Genomic DNA, 15,778 nt, shown 5'->3' on the forward strand with positions numbered 1-15,778 from the left:
GGGTGGTTTCGCGCAGGGTGGCTCTGCGCCGCTCCCGCCCCCCCCTCCCCCTCGCCCCGTACACAGGACTATCATTACGGAGAGCTGACCGGGTGCCAGGTGTGTGCCTCCCTGATCGCGAGGCTCGCCCTGTGCGGTCCCGGCTCTCCTGATGCCCACTTTGCACATCAAGAACCTGCAGGCTCAGAGAGGTTAAGGAACTCGCCCTAAGTAACACAGCCAGACAGGTGGTGGTGGTTCTGGGATCCCAACCCGGGCCCGTCGGAGTCCAGCTAGTGACACTGTTTTCCCTGGGTCGAGGAGCGCGCAGCCCGGCCTGCACAGCCCCGGTGGGGGCAGGTTCCGGCTGGGGGAAGGGCAGATAGCAGCGTGTCCAGAGTGGCCTTCAACGCCCCGGGGCGGGTGGCAGTTGGGGGGGCCTGCTGGGCGCCTCCCGGCAGTTCCAGTAAACAAGGGCGAGGCGGGGCGGGACTTGGCAGCGGACCCGCGTTTCCGGGGACATTGCGCGGGACCGAGGGTGTTCGTGGCGACACTCCAGGTCCCTAGGGAAGGCGTCGGGCTGGCCTGGCAGCTGGGAGCAGCTGGGGACGCTGTAGGAAGTGGGGGCGCGCCGCAGAAGTGACCCCGCGGGGGACGGTGGTCGTGCGCGCGCGCGCGCGCCCAGGCAGGGACACTCCCAGGTAGGCGCAGGGGACAGGGTGGGCGGGAGCCTCGCCCGAGTGTGGGCGGACCGGGGTGAGGCGGATGGGAGTGCCACCGCCCCCACTTCCCGCCGGGCGGGCGGTCTCCCAGAGGGCGCCACCTGCAAGTTCTGATGGGCAACGGTGCCCGCCACTGGGGGAGCCTGTGGCCTCCGCGGTGCAGGAGGCCGGCCCCGTTCTCGTGGCGGCGCGGCGGCCTGTGCGCGCTGTCCCTGTAGTACGCCCTTGAGCCCCTACTTCCCACACCTGACACGGAGAGGGGCAGGCATCCTGGCCCTGGAGGGAAATGGTTTGGAATTTGGGAAAGCCCGGGCCCCTGCTCCGAAGCGTCGTGGGTGTGACCTTCGAGTTAGGCTGTTTTGTGTTGGCCGCTCCTCCTTGAATGACAGGTGGATTCAGGGGATAGGAGGGAAAGGAAGACAGGACCCTGGCGATGAGGGAGCCCGAGTGGCCTCCGTGGAGCAGGTGTGGTCTGGCGAAAGGACTCGGGGGCCCTGGGTCACCTGCGGAAGGTCATCAACCTCTGCTCACATTTCGTCACCTGTAATATGAGCATATCCTTTGACTTACAAACCACCGGGTTCCTGTAAGGCTGGAATGCCGTAAGGACAAGGAAGCACGCTTTAAAAAAAAAAAAAAAGATTTTATTTATTTATTTTTAGAGAGGGGAAGGGAGGGAGAAAGAGAGGGAGAGAAACATCAATGTGTGGTTGCCTCTCACATGGCCCCCACTGGGGACCTGGCCTGCAACCCAGGCATGTGCCCTGACTGGGAATCGAACCTGCGATGCTTTGGTTCGCAGCCCGCGCTCAATCCACTGAGCTACGCCAGCCAGGGCCACTTTTTTTTTTTTTAAGTATTTTTTCCCCCTCACGGATGCTTTAGAACTGGAAGAGATGTAGAAAAATCCATGCGGTCCCATCCCTTATTTTCTTTCTTTTTTAAGATTTTATTTATTTATTTTTAAACAGAGGAAGGAAGGGAGAAAGACAGAGAAACATCAATGTGTGGTTGCTTCTCAAGTACCCTCTGCTGGGGACCTGGTCTGCAACTCAGGCATGTGCCCTGACCGGGAATCGAACTGGCAACCTTTTGGTTCACAGGCCGGCGCTCAATCCACTGAGCCACGCTAGCCAGGGCCCATCCCTTATGTTCACAGGAGAAACTGGACCCAGAGCGTAAATGACTCCCCGACACAGGGTGTTGGGACGGTCAGCATTTGAACCCCGTCCCCTGACTTCTGGGTTGGGGCTGTTTCCCCTGATGACCATTCTTGGTGAAACTCAGGAACATCCGTGAGATTTCTCCTTGTAAGCTGGGGTTCGAGCTTTGAGGGACTGGGGGACAGGGTCCCCCAAAGCCGGGCACATTGGCAGCAGGTGACAGAAAGATGAGGGAAGGAGGCTGGAGCTTTGGGGAGAACCTCAGCAAAAGCCCCTGCGCCTTGGGGCTCGCTTTCCCGGAGCATCTAGGGGGCTGCAGTAAATAACCCCCCAGAGCCAAACTTCCCCGGGCTCTGCACGTACCCTCTCTTCTGAAGCCAAACCATCTGTCGAGGCTGTAGGAACAAGAGACCCTTCAGGGGCCCAAACGCAGGGAAATGGGACTTCCCACCTCAGTGAGGTGCTTTTTCCCTTTGAAAAGGGTCAGAGGAAGGTGGATCAAGAGGTCTGGGGAAGGGACCCTGGAGTGAATCACTTGGAAGTGATCTGAGGCACTCAGCTAGAGCAGAAAACTCACGTACTCGTTCAGTAAATATTAACTGGGGGCCCGGCTCTCAGCCAGCTGTGTGCAGAGAGGGCCGGAGAGGGCAGACCTGGTGGAGTGGTGGAGGCTGGCCCGGCGCCCGCCCGCGCGGTGCCGGGAGCCTGCAGAAGAGATGGGGAGGGAGGGATGTGGTGTGTAAGTGAGCATTTCCCGTAATGAGTGCATCCGAGCAGAGTGGAGCGCAGGGTGAGCCAGCGTGACTCTGGCCCGGGAAGCCCGGAGCAGGGCTGGGGCTGAGCCAGGCCGGCCCCGGCCCCTACCTGTGCTGGAGACAGGAGGGAGGGAGTGTAGCCGAAGGAACGTGGCAAGGATGCGTGTTCTCCGGGAAGAGGGGTGTAAGAGATGCTGACTGAGTATAAGCTCTGCAAAGGCGGCCTGTGCACCAGAAAGAGGTGCTACATGCACAGAGGGAAGGAGGGAAGAAGGAAGGAAGGAAGGAAGGAAGGGAGGGAGGAAGGAAGGAAGGAAGGAAGGAAGGGAGGGAGGGAGGGAGGGAGGGAGGGAGGGAGGAAGGGAGGGGACCGCTATAACCAGACGCAAAGCCCTGGCTGCAAGTCCACCTGTAGGCAGAGTATCGAGGACGTGGGTTCTGGTCCCAGCCCCGACTCGACTCGGCACCTGGGGAAGCTCAGCAAGCCCCCGAAGCCCTCCGTGCGCTGGTCTCCCATGGGTGAGCGTGGGAACGGACCAGTCCTGCCCCACTCTGTCTCGAGGGCGAAATCGCTGGTGGGCCGCGGGCAGCTCAGCGCGGCGCCTCGCTGAAACGCCCGGTCGGTGGAGCCTTATAAACGGCAGCGCCGCTGCAGGTGGAACAGTTTGCCAAACAACGCAGGCCCAAGTTACAGAAGCACTCCAAAAGGAGAGATACATTTTCTTTTTACCTGATAAAAGCTAATTTTGAAAGTGCCCTGTGTCTGCAGAAAACCTTAAACAATTGCTTTTTCACTTTTTTTAGGGGAGGGTCGGGGAGGGGGACAATGATCTTTTTGATCGTTTCCGATCAGATGAAAGCTGTGATCCCTCTCACGGGACAGCATGTGTCATTCTTGGGGTTCAGTTCACAGCCCCCTGAAGCCCAGCCTTGGGGCTCAGGGGCCACTGCTCACAGGCTACGATGAGGAAACTGAGGCCGAGGCCGAGGAAGAAGGGGTTTGTGGGGTCCCTGGGGAAACTGCTAGGTGGGGAGGCTGGAGGTAAGCCTACACATGGGTGGGTGGGTCTCGGACCCCAGGTCCGGGCCCCCGTCTGCTAGGGCCGCGCTGGGCCTGCTTGGCGGCCTCATGGCGGCTGCTGGCCCGAGGCTCACTCGCAGTGCAGACACCGAGCCTCCAGAGGAGCCGCGGGCCCCGCCGGCTGAGGGGCCAGACCCCCGCCAAAGCCCGGCTCGTTGGGGCCGCCCTCACTCCGGCTCTCTGTGGGGGGTGTCTCCTGATGCCACGGCTCTAGGGTGGCAGGTGGGCGCCCTCCCACACAGAGTGGCACAGCAGGTCGCCGGTGCAGTCCTCGGAGCTGCAGGAAGTCAACGGAACCTCCCCCACCACCCCGCCGGTTCACCTGCTCAGCCCGCTGTGTGCGGGCAGAGCCGGAACCCGGAGCGAGGCTCTGTCTGGGGCCGCGGCAGCCACCAGGAGACCTGAGGGGGCCGGGAAGCTCCAGGGGTCAGAGGAGCTGAGGGGAGAGCCGTGGGACTCTGGAAGGGAAGGTGGAGGAAGGGCCCTGGCCCAGGCCCTCTTTCCTCCTTGGGGCCACGGCCGGGGGCCCAGGGCCCAGAGAGGGATTCACGGGGACGCAGATGCCTGATTTCTCAGGGTCTTAGAACCGGAGGGGCCTCGGACCTGCTGAGCCAACCTGGAAGCTAGAACTCCCTCCTAGCCCGTTCCACCATGTGCTCCCCACCCCCACCTGGCCGACAACATCCACCTCCCCACGGCGCCTGGTGGTGGTGGTTTCCGGGGCAAGATCATCACCGCCTGGTCCCTGCGCCTGGTGTCACCCAGACCACTGGCCCCCTGGTGAGCAGGCTCGAGGGCACGGGCAGACAACGGCTCCTGAGCTCGTGCGGGGTGCAGGGGAGCGACAGGAGCGACTGCGTGTCCTGCCCTGTCGGGGCAGGGACAGGTTGAGCCCTGCTGGTTGCACCACAGCCCTCTGGGGCAGGCAGTCCCCTCCCAGGGAGTGGCCAGCTCAGGCCCGGACAGGCCCAGGGCAGGCACACCCCGGGGCCCAGGCCGGGAGGGCTGGTTCCTCCTCCCGGGGAGAGTTGCAGCCTCAGCACTTGGTTGGAGGGAGAGCCCAGACGGGGGTCCTCGGGGCTGGGAACCCAAGTTACTGAGTTACCGGTCACCCACATGAGCCCGGCTTTGTCCCCCGAGCACCTGCCATAGGCCAGTGCCTTTATGGGCACTGGTGTCGGTGGCCCCGTCCGCCACGGAGCCCGTCTCTGTTCCCAAGTCACAGACGAGGAAGCTGCGGCCCAGACAGGTGGTGTGGCTTGCTCCCAGTCCACAAAGCGACGACAGTGGTGCTGAGATTCTCCTCCTGCACTTAACAACCAGCGCAGGACGGCCCCCGGGGACCAGTGGAGGCGAACAGGGTTTGGGGAACCGGACCGGGGCAGGTGCACTTATCGCGGGACCTGGCCAACAGCCGCCCCTGTGACGTGAGGCCGTGTCGTGCAGGCCTGGGAATGCCCTCGGCTGCGGAGGCCGCTGCCCCGCCGAGGCTCCCTGCCACCAGGGTCTGGAAGTCATTGGCTGGTTTAAAAGCGCACACAGGGCGTGCCCTGCCACTGTCGCCTCCTCAGCAACAGGGACCGATGCCCGGCCCGCGGGGAGGAAACTCCAGGGGGGGCGCCCGGCCAGGGCAGGGCGGGGAGCTGCAGCTGCGAGTTGGCTGGCATAAGGGAGGGCTCGGGGCTCCGGGGGGGCGCCGTGGCGGGGGGCCACGGCCCATGGGAGCTGGGCCGAGGCCGGCGCATGTCCGCGAGGCCTGCCGGGCAGCCTGCCAGCCGGAACCCGGGGACGAGGCGAAGGAACACCACTTCGGGAGGGCACGGGAGGGACCTTTGGGTTCCAGCGCTGCCGGGCTCGGCGGGAGGCCCCTCCCCCACGGCCGGGAGACAAAGCTCCCAGAGTGGAACTGTGGGAGCTGCAGAGCCGGGCTCTCCCAGTGGGATGAGAGCAGGCAGGCTGGGCCGTCCGTGTCCCAGACCGAGGCCAGCCCGCATCTGGGCAGGGGCTGTCCCTAGAGACAATTAGTGAGTATTGATTCCTGGCGAGGCTCACCACGGCCTGGACTGGCCACTCCACTGCCAGCCCTTGGCCGGTGCCCGCGGCCACTGCCTGTCCCTTCGTGCTGAGCTGGCCGGTCAGAGAGGAGGCAGATACAGGTTTCTGTCGGCCTCACCTGGGCCTTCTTGTGCCCCTTCCTCCTCTCCCTCTTCCGGGGCCCTCCTGGTTTTTTCTTCTTTTCTTCCACCTGATCCTACAGGTGGCTTTGTGGGGTTTTTTGGTTGTTGTTGTTTTTTACCTTTTGGCTTCTTTGTATTTTTTCCCCCGGGTATAACGGGTATAAGGTATAAATGTAGACCCAGGAACATGCACACATCTGAAGCGTGCAGCTCGAAATATTTTCACACTTGTACACACTGGGGGAAAGCGACACCCAGAGGAGGGCACGGAAGGTGTTCACTGTCCCCCACGCCCCTGGGTCTGCCCCCCGCCCCCGAGTCAGGCACGTCCTGCCACGGGCCAGTCCTCTTTGGCCTCTTGGTGTGTATTCCCGTGCTCCTTTGACCTCTCCTGCTTGCATTTTGTCCGGGCACGCGTGCTCGAGAGCGTGTGTGTGTGTGTGTGTGTGTGAGCAAGAGCGGGGTGAGGATGGGGAGGAAGGCGAGGCCTCTCGAGTGTGGATGGAGAAGGGGGGCGGGGCTGGGTGAGGACGTCATCGTACCGTCCAGGGCACAGAGGGAACCTTGCTTTTCTCTTCACCTCGCCTCGCCCTCGCTTCCCCAGCCGCCCCGTGGGCTCCTTATAGACACGGACGGATGTTCTGGCCGAGAAAGCCTTGCGCACCCCCAAGAGTGGCAAAGGGGGCCGGGAGACACGGTGGCGGCGGCTAGGGCTGCTGCTCCACTGTGGCCCACAGGAAGTCGGCTCAAATGAGGGTGGTTGTTTTTTTTTTTCTTTCCTGTCAGCCAACCTCCTGTTTTTTCCAGCCTGGCGAGAACAAACGGGCACCCTAGCAGAGCACGGCAGAGCCCACAGGGGCCAGGGCTGCCGTGCGGGGTGCCCACGGGGGCTCCCCTCCAGGCCGACAACTGGGTGCCCCGTTCCGACAGCCCCGCAGGGTCCTGCTCAAGCACCGGGCTGGGCAGCGGGGCTCCGGAAGACCTGTCACTGTCCCCGAGAGCCCGGCCACCCACTTGGCATAGGACATAGTCGGCGCATCTGAGCAGCCGTGAGCGGGGTGTCCTTACCCACCCTCGAGTCTGCATCGGCCTCGGCCTCTGCTCCTCGGGGAGGAGCCCAGCAGACACGCAGCCCAGGTGTTGCCAAGACACCGGGCAAAGCGGCTGCGCTGCCCTCTCACGAGGGACCCGCTGCGGAGACTCGGGCACCAGCCGCTGTTCCTCGTCCGGCCCTGTTCTAGGGGACAGCCGGAAGCAGAAGACAGGGGAAGGGCTACAGCCAGCTCCCTGGTTGCAATCAGATCTCTTGCCGCTTTTTCATAAGATTCTATGGAAAACGTGGAGAAACGGAGGCCGGACAGAGCAGGCGGGGAGCACACCTCGCTGGCTGCTCTGCCTGCAAAGGGTGTTGATCATTTAAAAAAACTTGTTTGACTTGTGGCTTTGAGAGAGAGAGAGGAAGTGTAGGGGCAGGGAGAGAGACAATGAGAGAATGAGAAACACTGATTCGTTGTTCTACTTACCGATGCATTCATTGGTTGATTCTTGTACGTGCCCTGACTGGGAATCGAACTCACAACCTTGGCGTAGTGGGGCGCTGTTCTGAGCAACTCAGCTACTCGGCCAGGGTGGATATGGGTCAGTGTTCAGCTCGATGGAAGTCTCTTGTGGCATCCGACTGTTTGGGGCCCTGTATCACCCAATTCCTCCCTCCCCCAAACTTACAAAGTTCCCATGGCTTTTCTGTATTTACCAGTTGTTAAAACTTTGCCACAGGTGCACTCACACTCCCTCTAACACACACACACACACACACACACACACACACACACATGCACACAGGTTTTTGCTGAATCATGTGAAAGCAAGTTTGCAGACATCCTGACACACTTCACCTTGAAAACCCTCAGCAGGCGTCTTGGAAGGACGGGGCATTCTCCTGCCACCACAGTGCCACCCCCATAGCTAAGACACGCACGCACGCACGCACCGGCCTCTGATACGCGGGGCGGGCAGACACTCCCCCAGCGGGCCTGCACCCCTGCTGCCGCCGGAGGCGTGCGAGGGTCGCACGCTGCCTTTGACTGTCAGCTCGTTTCAGCTCCCTGATTGCAAACAGGCCCCGGCTCTCCTGCCTTTCCTCCGAGGGCGCTTTTCGAAGCGTGCCGGCCAGCGGTCTGCGGAACGCCGGGTGCGCCTGGCTGTGTGTTGCGTCACATCAGGGCGGAAACGACGTCCGCAAGTCCCGTCGCTAGCGACGCTCCCTTCCACTGCTGGCGGCACAGCCAGAGCCGGCTCAGAGACGCGGTTTCCCTTTGGTGACTAACCGAGTCACCCGTGGGGCTGACGTGGAGACCTCGTTAACACGCAGCCTCCTAACCACCTTTCCTCCCGGGGTCCCGGCACCCAGCGACGATTCGGGCTGGAATGGAGATCTTCCGGGTCTATCGTTTCTTCCGCGTTTACGTGCCAGCCCTTCTGTGCACCGGGCAGGACGCCTCCTTCCCGTCCCTTCTCGTCCTGTGGGTCTCCGAGCGTCACTGCGGATGGATGGGTTGCTTTTAATTTCATGCATTATTTCATCCATTATTTCATGATGCTTTTGGGGGGAAGATTTTATTTATTTCTGTTTAGAGAGAGGGGAAGGGAGGGAGAGAAACCTCAATGTGTGGTTGCCTCTCTCACGCCCCCTACTGGGGACCTGGCCTACAATCCAGGCATGTGCCCTGACTGGGAATCGAACCGGCAACCCTATGGTTGGCAGACCAATGCTCAATCCTCTGAGCCACACCAGCCAGGGCTGATTATGCTTTGTGAAACTCAATTTGTCCCAGGTTTAGTCATCGAGCTGGCCGTTTGTTGTTTGGCCAGGATCCTGTTAGTCTTTGATCCCATCCTTGTGTTCCGGCCCAACGACGTGTTCCAGGCTCACCTTTCACTTTCTTTTTCATTTTCCCAGAGTCCTGGTACCTTTCACGGCCCGGCGGTAGTTAGAGCTGGGTGCTAGGTATGCTCGCCCGGTATCTTCATCAATGATTTGACTGAAGGCATTAGGAATGCTTATCAAATTTACAGATGACTCGAAACTGGGAGGGGACCCACACTGCTTTATAAAGCCAACATGCAGAGTAGCCTTCCCAGGACCGAATCAGAACCTGAACCAACAGATTTCAAGGAGGCCAATAGGGAGCACCATGCTTTGGGTGAAAAATGAGAATGGTGTCATTTCAGGCTTGACGGGAACTCCTTTTGTTTTAAAGATTTTATTTATTTCTTTTTAGAGAGAGGGGAAGGGAGGGAGAAAGAGAGGGAGAGAAACATGGATGCGAGAGAGAAACATCCATCGGCGGCCTATTGTACTCCCCCCCCATCGGGACTGGATCCACAACCCAGGCATGTTCCCCGACTGGGATTCGAACCTGTGATCTTTCACTTTGCGGAATGACGCCCACCCCACTGAGCCACACCAGTCAGGGCAGTGGGGGGAACTCAGTATTGGACCAAAGGTGATATCAAAAGGTAACTCAGGTTGTGGGTGGACATGCGAGGGCATCGCACAATCCCCAAGCTGCGTCCATCTATCTACCCTCAATATTTCTTGAGGGCACCGGGCACTGCTCTAGAGGCCGGGGCTAACTAACTGTCAAGCAGACAGGCAGAGTCCTCTGCCCTCCTCCATGTTGGTGGGAAGTTCAGACAAGAAAGCAAAAACCACCACAAGTAAGCCAATCGAATATTCTGTTAGAGAGTGATGAGTACTTTGGGGGGAAAAATTCTCAGGGTGAGGGGAGTATTGGGGGAGGTACGGGTTCTTCAGGAAGGTCACGTCTCTGAGCAAAGAATTGGAGGGAGCAAAGGACTCTGGGAGGAAGGCTCCAGGCCCTGGGAGTCCTAGCCGGGGCAAAGGTCCCAGCGAAGTGCTTTTGAGTCATCCTGCGGGAGAGGGAGAGCGGGAAGGTCAGTGGCCGCCTGATGAGGATGACATTTGTGCCTTGTGACCTCCTGTTGAGGTCTTCGGCTTTTCGGCTAAGGGAGCCTGGGGAGCCGAGTGCTGTGACCCACCCGGCTGGCTCTGAGTCCCACGGGCTGCCGAGTTGAGCACCAGTCTCAGAGCGGCAGAGCCGGAAGCAGGGAGACCTCGCCATAACCACGAGGAAGAGGACCACGTTGAGGGTCGTCAGCTTATGGATTTGCCAGGGGGGCTGGCTGTGAGAAAGCAAGGGGGAAGGTTTTTCACCCGAGCGACAACTTCAAGCGGACTTGCGGCTGAGCGGGCTGGGAAGAGGCTTACAGAGGTGGGAGAGGCCAGGACCTGGGTCTGGGACGCGCGGGACGGCTGGCAGAGCAGACGGCCGGTGGAAGCGCTGAGGCCCTTTGGAGCTCAGGGCAGAGGTCCTGGCTGCTGATAGAAGCGTGGGCATTCCTTGGCTGAAGATGGATGGACGGCGCTGATAAAAGTGGTACCCAAGGCCCGGGCAAGGTTAGAACAGGGGGGGGGGTGCTTTGGGGCCACCCCATCCCATGTGCAATGCTGTGCCCAGTGCTGGGAGCCCGTTTTTGTCCCTTTAAAATGGGTGCTGCCAGCCTCGCCCTTGCCCACGGACGCATGTCAGACTGGTGCGGGGACACAGGAGTGATGGAACCTGGGGCAGCTCGGCTGCCAGAGAGGGAACCTGGGATCACGCCAGCGTTTTCAGGATGTGGTGGGCCTGGGCCGGGGCGGGGGGCGCGGGGCAAAAGCCCAAGGTGTTGGCGGAGAGGAAGCTGATTTTGGCTGGGGGCAGGCGGACTTTCCCAGGGCCGCCGCTCATTCCTGGAGACACCGTCCCCCTTGCCATGGAAATGACGAGCGAGGTTCTGAAACTCCTTCAGCCTCCAGCCGCAGGGAGAGTTGCATTTCACTGTGGTGCTCTGCCCTCCTGGGAAAAGTTGGGACGTGTTTCCCACAGCTTCCTTTCCGCCGTGTCTGTTTCTTGCTTAAATGCCAAAAAAAAGGGAGCGTGGATTTCAGGACCTACTGAAGGGGTGCAGGTTGCAGTTGGAAACCTCTGCTGTCAGCAGGACGGAGCTCCATCTTTGGGCACGCTAGGGGCCCGGGGTGGGGGTGGGGGGCGACTGGGGGTAGGGTGGGCCGTGCCTCTGAGTGGGTGCCTCTGGGCTCCGTCCAGCTGGAGGGAGAACGGTGCTGTCTCGAGCCTGGCCACGCGCAGGCTGTACCTCCTCTCCTGTACACGAAATCCTATTATTCCACGTAAGCTAATCCTGCCGCGCTCCCCCCCGCCCGAGGCTTGGCTTGGCGTGCACAGAATTCTAAGCGTAGACACCCCGCAGGGTACCGGACTCCGTGGTGGGCCTGCAGGGAGCGCAGCCAGGACCCAAGGTGGGCTGACCCGTGCAGAAATGAGACTCCGCAGCCACTAGCCCGGCGTCCGCTGGAGCTCGGCAAAGTTCCTGCGGTCACGGACAAGTGGGTGCCAGGAGCATTAGCTGGGGAGGCGGGGACAAAGGGACAAGACCCAGGCCAGACCCTCACCAGGCGCACAGTGGAGAGACCCACACGTTTCCCCAAACCTCCGGCGGCAGTTTGCGGAGGGTCGCAGAGCACCGGAAGGGGGCCGGGGCGGCGGTGGGAGGGTCTGGAGGTGGGGCCAGGGACCTAGGGCTCAGCTTTCCTCCGCCGCGCTCTCTCGCGGCGCCTGAAAGACCCCCAAGTTGGTCTCTCGGGGCTCGCACCCCGCTGGCGAGCAGGAAGGAGGAAGGGGGAAAGGTAGGGCAGGGCAGGGAGAAGGAGCATGGGAGAGGCTCGACACTCGCCCACTTCCTCCTCCGGCGCCGCCCTCTGAGCCGCGCGCCCCGAGAGCCTCCTCGGAGCTGGGTCGGCGGGACCGCGCTGCGCTGCGCTGCGCTGCGGGGGGCCGAGGGGGACGCGTTCGCGGCGGCCACGTGATCCGTCCCCCAACCCCCAGGTCCGCGAGTGCAGGGGAACCACCTGAGCCAGAGCCTGCAGGACGCCGTCGCTGTCCGAGCCCCGCGCGCCGCGATGGCCCCGGGGACCCAGTCGCTGCTGCGGCCGCTGCTGCTGTTGCTGCTGCTGCCGCTTCTGCTGCCGCCGCCGAGCGCCGAGGCGCACGTCCCCCGGATCAGCCTGCCGCTGGGTGAGTGCGGGACGACCCCGCTGGGACGCGGGCCGGGGAGGGCGGGCCGAGTGCCTGGTTCGGACGTTGCCGTGACAAAGGAGGCAGGGGGCCCCTCGGAATTGCGGGGGGGGCTGCCTGGGACCCCTCGTCCTTTCAAAGGGCAGCGCGGCGCGAGAGAGGGGGAGCGGAGCTGCGGGGCCGCGGGCCCCTTTCTTCCATTCTTCCAACGCGAGGGGAGGGGGCCCTCGCCTGCTCTGTCGCCCCTTGTGGGGCGCCCTTTTCGGTGGTGGCCGGTGGTGGCTCCCCCCCACCTCCCCTCCCCCTCCGCCTGCGCATCTGCTTGTCTTTGATGCTGACCAGAGCCAGGCGCGGTGCCGCCCCCCAGGGCAGCGCGGGTGGAGGGGCCGTGCTCGCCGCCCGTAAACACTGGGGTTGGGTGTTCCGGCGAGTCGCTCGGGAGCCGCCGCAGGACGGCGCCCCATCCTTCACCCCGGTGGACCCGGCGGGATCTTCTGGGGGCCTGGGAGCGAGCAAACGAGGGCTGGGGGCAGTCCGCGCACAGAGAGTCCCGGGCTCTGGAAGCCAGGGTGATCCTCGAGCGACCCAGGAAGGGCTATCCTCATGGGCCAGGTCCCTCTCCTGAGCCCACATCTGCTTCTGCTGCCACAGACCTCTGCTCTCCCCTCTCCTCCCCCCCTTCCCCCTCCGGTTGCTTCTCCAGTTCCTCTCTGCAATCCGAGGGACCTGGATTCTAAGCCCATTTCTACTGCTGGGCAAACAAGGCCCTTCTCCCTGAGCCACAGTTTGTGCGTCTGCAGAATGGGCCCTTGCAGGTGGGTGTTGGAGAGTCCGTGCACCTGGGTGTGTTAACGTGGACGTAGTGTCATGTGTGCCCAGGGACTTAGGAGTTAGAGGTGACAGCCTGAAACCGTACCAGACTTCCTTCTCTTAGCATCCCCACCCCGAGAAGCGCTCTAGTTTACCAAGGGACGGAGTCGCAGAATCAGCACTTGGGTGAACCACCTGGCCCGGAGTAACCCTTTCTGACACATGGCCCGGGAGTGCTGAGGAGGTGGCCTGGCTCCGGTCCCGCCTCAGCCACTGAGTACCCACGTGACCTGGAGCCAGCCCCCTGTCCTCTCCTCTCGGGGCCTCGGTTTCCTTGTCTGTAAGACGGGGGCGCTGTGAGCCCCTCCTGCCTGGAGGTCGTGAGGAGGTCAGTCCAGTGTATGTTCGAAAAGACGGGGCTCGGTACAGAGACACCACTCGGGGAGCGGAGCTGCCAGCCTCCGTGAGCGCGGGCTCCGGCGCGTGCGGAGAGGGTGAGCAGGTGGATCCAGACCCGGGCCCGCCGCCTCGCCGTTTTCCTGCTGTGGCCACCCCTGTCCCCGGTGCCCCGACACCCTCTCCGCTTTGAGAGCGGGACATGAGGGGGGGCAGATGCTCTAGGGTCTCCACAGATGGCTGCCCCCCCGCAGACCCCGGGGGAAGCTGGGCTCCTGCCAGGGGCACGTCACATGTGGGCACAGGATGGGGACCGCTCCCGGGGGGGGACTCGAGGAGGGAGCCTCAAGGAGAAAGCCAGAGGATCTGCTTTCCGAGAGCACCCAGAATACTACTCTGTGGTTATCACCCACGCGGCCCGAGACCCAGCCCACTTCCTCAAGTCTGAGCCCACACACCTGCCCGCCACTGCCCGCCCCCCGTCCCCCGCCCGCAAGTGTCCCTGGGTGCTGTAGGCTGCGGTTCCGCGTCATTCCAAAATTCACACGTTCCGGTCCTCACCCCCAGAGGCCGGACACGCTTGGGTTCCCCCGTGAGGACCCCCGAGATGACACAGGGTTGGGGCGCCCCTCGGGGGCGGGAATGCAGCCCACACTCTGTTCTCCAAGCTGTGGATCCTGGAGGAAAAAAAAAAAAGACCCTCCGCTGTTTCTTTTCTTGAGGCTGGGTCTGCCCAGAGGGGTGTTGTTTTCTAGTCCCACCAACGCCCTGGCCCAGTTTGGCAGCCCCTGGCGCCTGAACTGGCGAGCTGAGCACAAGGCCACGCTTCCCTGGGCTGCCCCGCCGCCCCGGGCTTCCTCCCCGGCCTGGAGAGCCCCTGCCCTTTGGCCTCTGTGCGGGCTCCCCCAGCGGGCTGGGCGCCCCCGAGGGGGATGTCCCGGTGACTGAACAGGCTCACCTTCCCAGCGCAGCCCGAGGCCGCTTCCTGCCTCGTCCCTGGGGGCTCGTTAGCTGTTCCTGGCAGCCCGCCCTTCCGGGCAGACCCACGGGCACCATGGGCCCCTGGCCCCCGGGCCCCTCCCTCACAGGAACTAGCGCCCACGCCCCCTTCCCCGCCACCTGCCCTCCCCTAGGGAATTCTCGCCCGAGCCCCCCAAGGGTCTGGAAGCCTGGGCACAGGGGCCTGTGTCTGTGGTTGGAAGCCAACCCCCGGAAGTGGAGCATCCTTCCCGTGGGACCCTCGTTACTGCGCATCAGAGTCCTGGGGCCACCTGGAGGGGGTGCCCCCCCTTGGGGCCAGGCCGGGGCATGGGACTGGGGGGGCTGTCGGGTCAGCAGAGCAAGCGGAGGCCTTGAGGGGCAGTCACTTGGGTCTGACAGAGGTGCTTCAGAGCTGTGTGCGGGATTGGGGTTCTGTTGTGGGGCCATCGTTGACCAGGGGACCGCCCCCCCCGGGGTGGAAGGTGCGTGGAGGCCGAGGGGTGAGCTGGGAGGTCAGCTGGGAGGCCCGGAGCCCCCCAGCCTGGCCATGAGGGAAGAAACAAAAACCTGCCCCTCCCACTCGTGAACTTGTTCCTGGGTCCCCTTATTTGGGCAATTAAAGGGAGCTGTTAATTTCCCTCCGCCGGGAAGTGCCTGCCTGGGAAGCTCTGGACGGACACAGTGTTTCCAAGCCAGGTTGGAAATAAACCCGCCGGCCTGGGCCCTGCAGCCCACAAAACCCCACTGAGCTGAGAGCACGCGGTCCAGGCATGGGTCAGCCGTGTGACCTCTGACCCTGGAGGCGCCCAGGGTCATGGCGGCTCTGAGAAAGCCCCTGGTGGAGCCCCCAGTACAAGCAGCTTTTTTTTTTTCTGTTAAATTTCATCTGAGGATGTTTATTGAAGAGAGAGAGGAAGTGAGAGACAGAGAGAGAAACACCAGTCCGTTGCCTCTCCCACACACCCAGCCAGGGATCAGACCTGGGCACGCGCCCTGACTGGGACTTGAACCTGCAACCTCCTGGTGTACCGGACGGCGCTCCAACAAGCTGAGCCCCCTGTGCAGGGCCAGTCCCCTTTCGGAGTCTTTTCCTGGCTGGCCCCTGCTCTGCTCTCCCTCCAGCGTTGGTCTTCAAGGCTGCCCCTCGAGCTGGCCTCGGCCTGGCCCAAGGCCGCACGGACAGAGCTGTGTGGGTGCTGGGGGCCCCGTGTGGAGGACGAGCCCGCCCTCCCCCCTCACTGCACAGCCCGGGCGAGCTCCCGCCTGCGCCAGGCCCGTTCTCACGCTGGCCAGGTGGCAATGGGGCCGGGGACCACCTCGCTGGGGGCAGCTGCATCCCCGGTGGAGGTAGCGGCTCCTCTCCCCCCCGGTGGAAGTGCCCTGCCTGCCCGGCCTGGCGGGGCTGCCTGCGTTCCTGCGGTAGACGCTGTCCGGGCTCTGGCTGTATGCGGCCCTCTGTGTGGTGCCGGGACTGCCAGGCCAGGGAAGGAGACGGTGCCGACCCATCTCCTGGGGGAGGGGGCAAAGGTGGTTGGAGGTGGGCCCACGGTCCTGTTTCA

The 15,778-nt window shown here is 62.8% G+C and overlaps 1 protein-coding gene across 4 annotated transcripts in view; it reads left to right on the forward strand.

The window, feature by feature from the left end:
• The first annotated feature begins 492 nt into the window (after positions 1–492).
• Positions 493–15,778, forward strand: part of SEMA4B (semaphorin 4B) — a 32,410-nt gene continuing 17,124 nt past the window's right edge. Inside the window, exons 1-2 of one of the 4 annotated variants that reach the window (XM_045824806.1) lie at positions 493–680; positions 11,844–12,032. In XM_045824806.1, the coding sequence (XP_045680762.1) occupies positions 11,918–12,032 (115 nt within the window). In that variant the 5' untranslated portion in view covers positions 493–680; positions 11,844–11,917. Of the gene's footprint in view, positions 681–10,212; positions 10,358–11,057; positions 11,258–11,500; positions 11,645–11,843; positions 12,033–15,778 lie in introns of those variants that run through there. The other 3 variants (XM_045824807.1, XM_045824810.1, XM_045824809.1) reach the window with 3 other exon arrangements.

Source organism: Phyllostomus hastatus, unplaced genomic scaffold (genome assembly GCF_019186645.2).
Source record: "Phyllostomus hastatus isolate PE091 unplaced genomic scaffold, TTU_PhHast_1.1 phas_scaffold_555, whole genome shotgun sequence".
Lineage (NCBI taxonomy): Eukaryota > Metazoa > Chordata > Mammalia > Chiroptera > Phyllostomidae > Phyllostomus > Phyllostomus hastatus.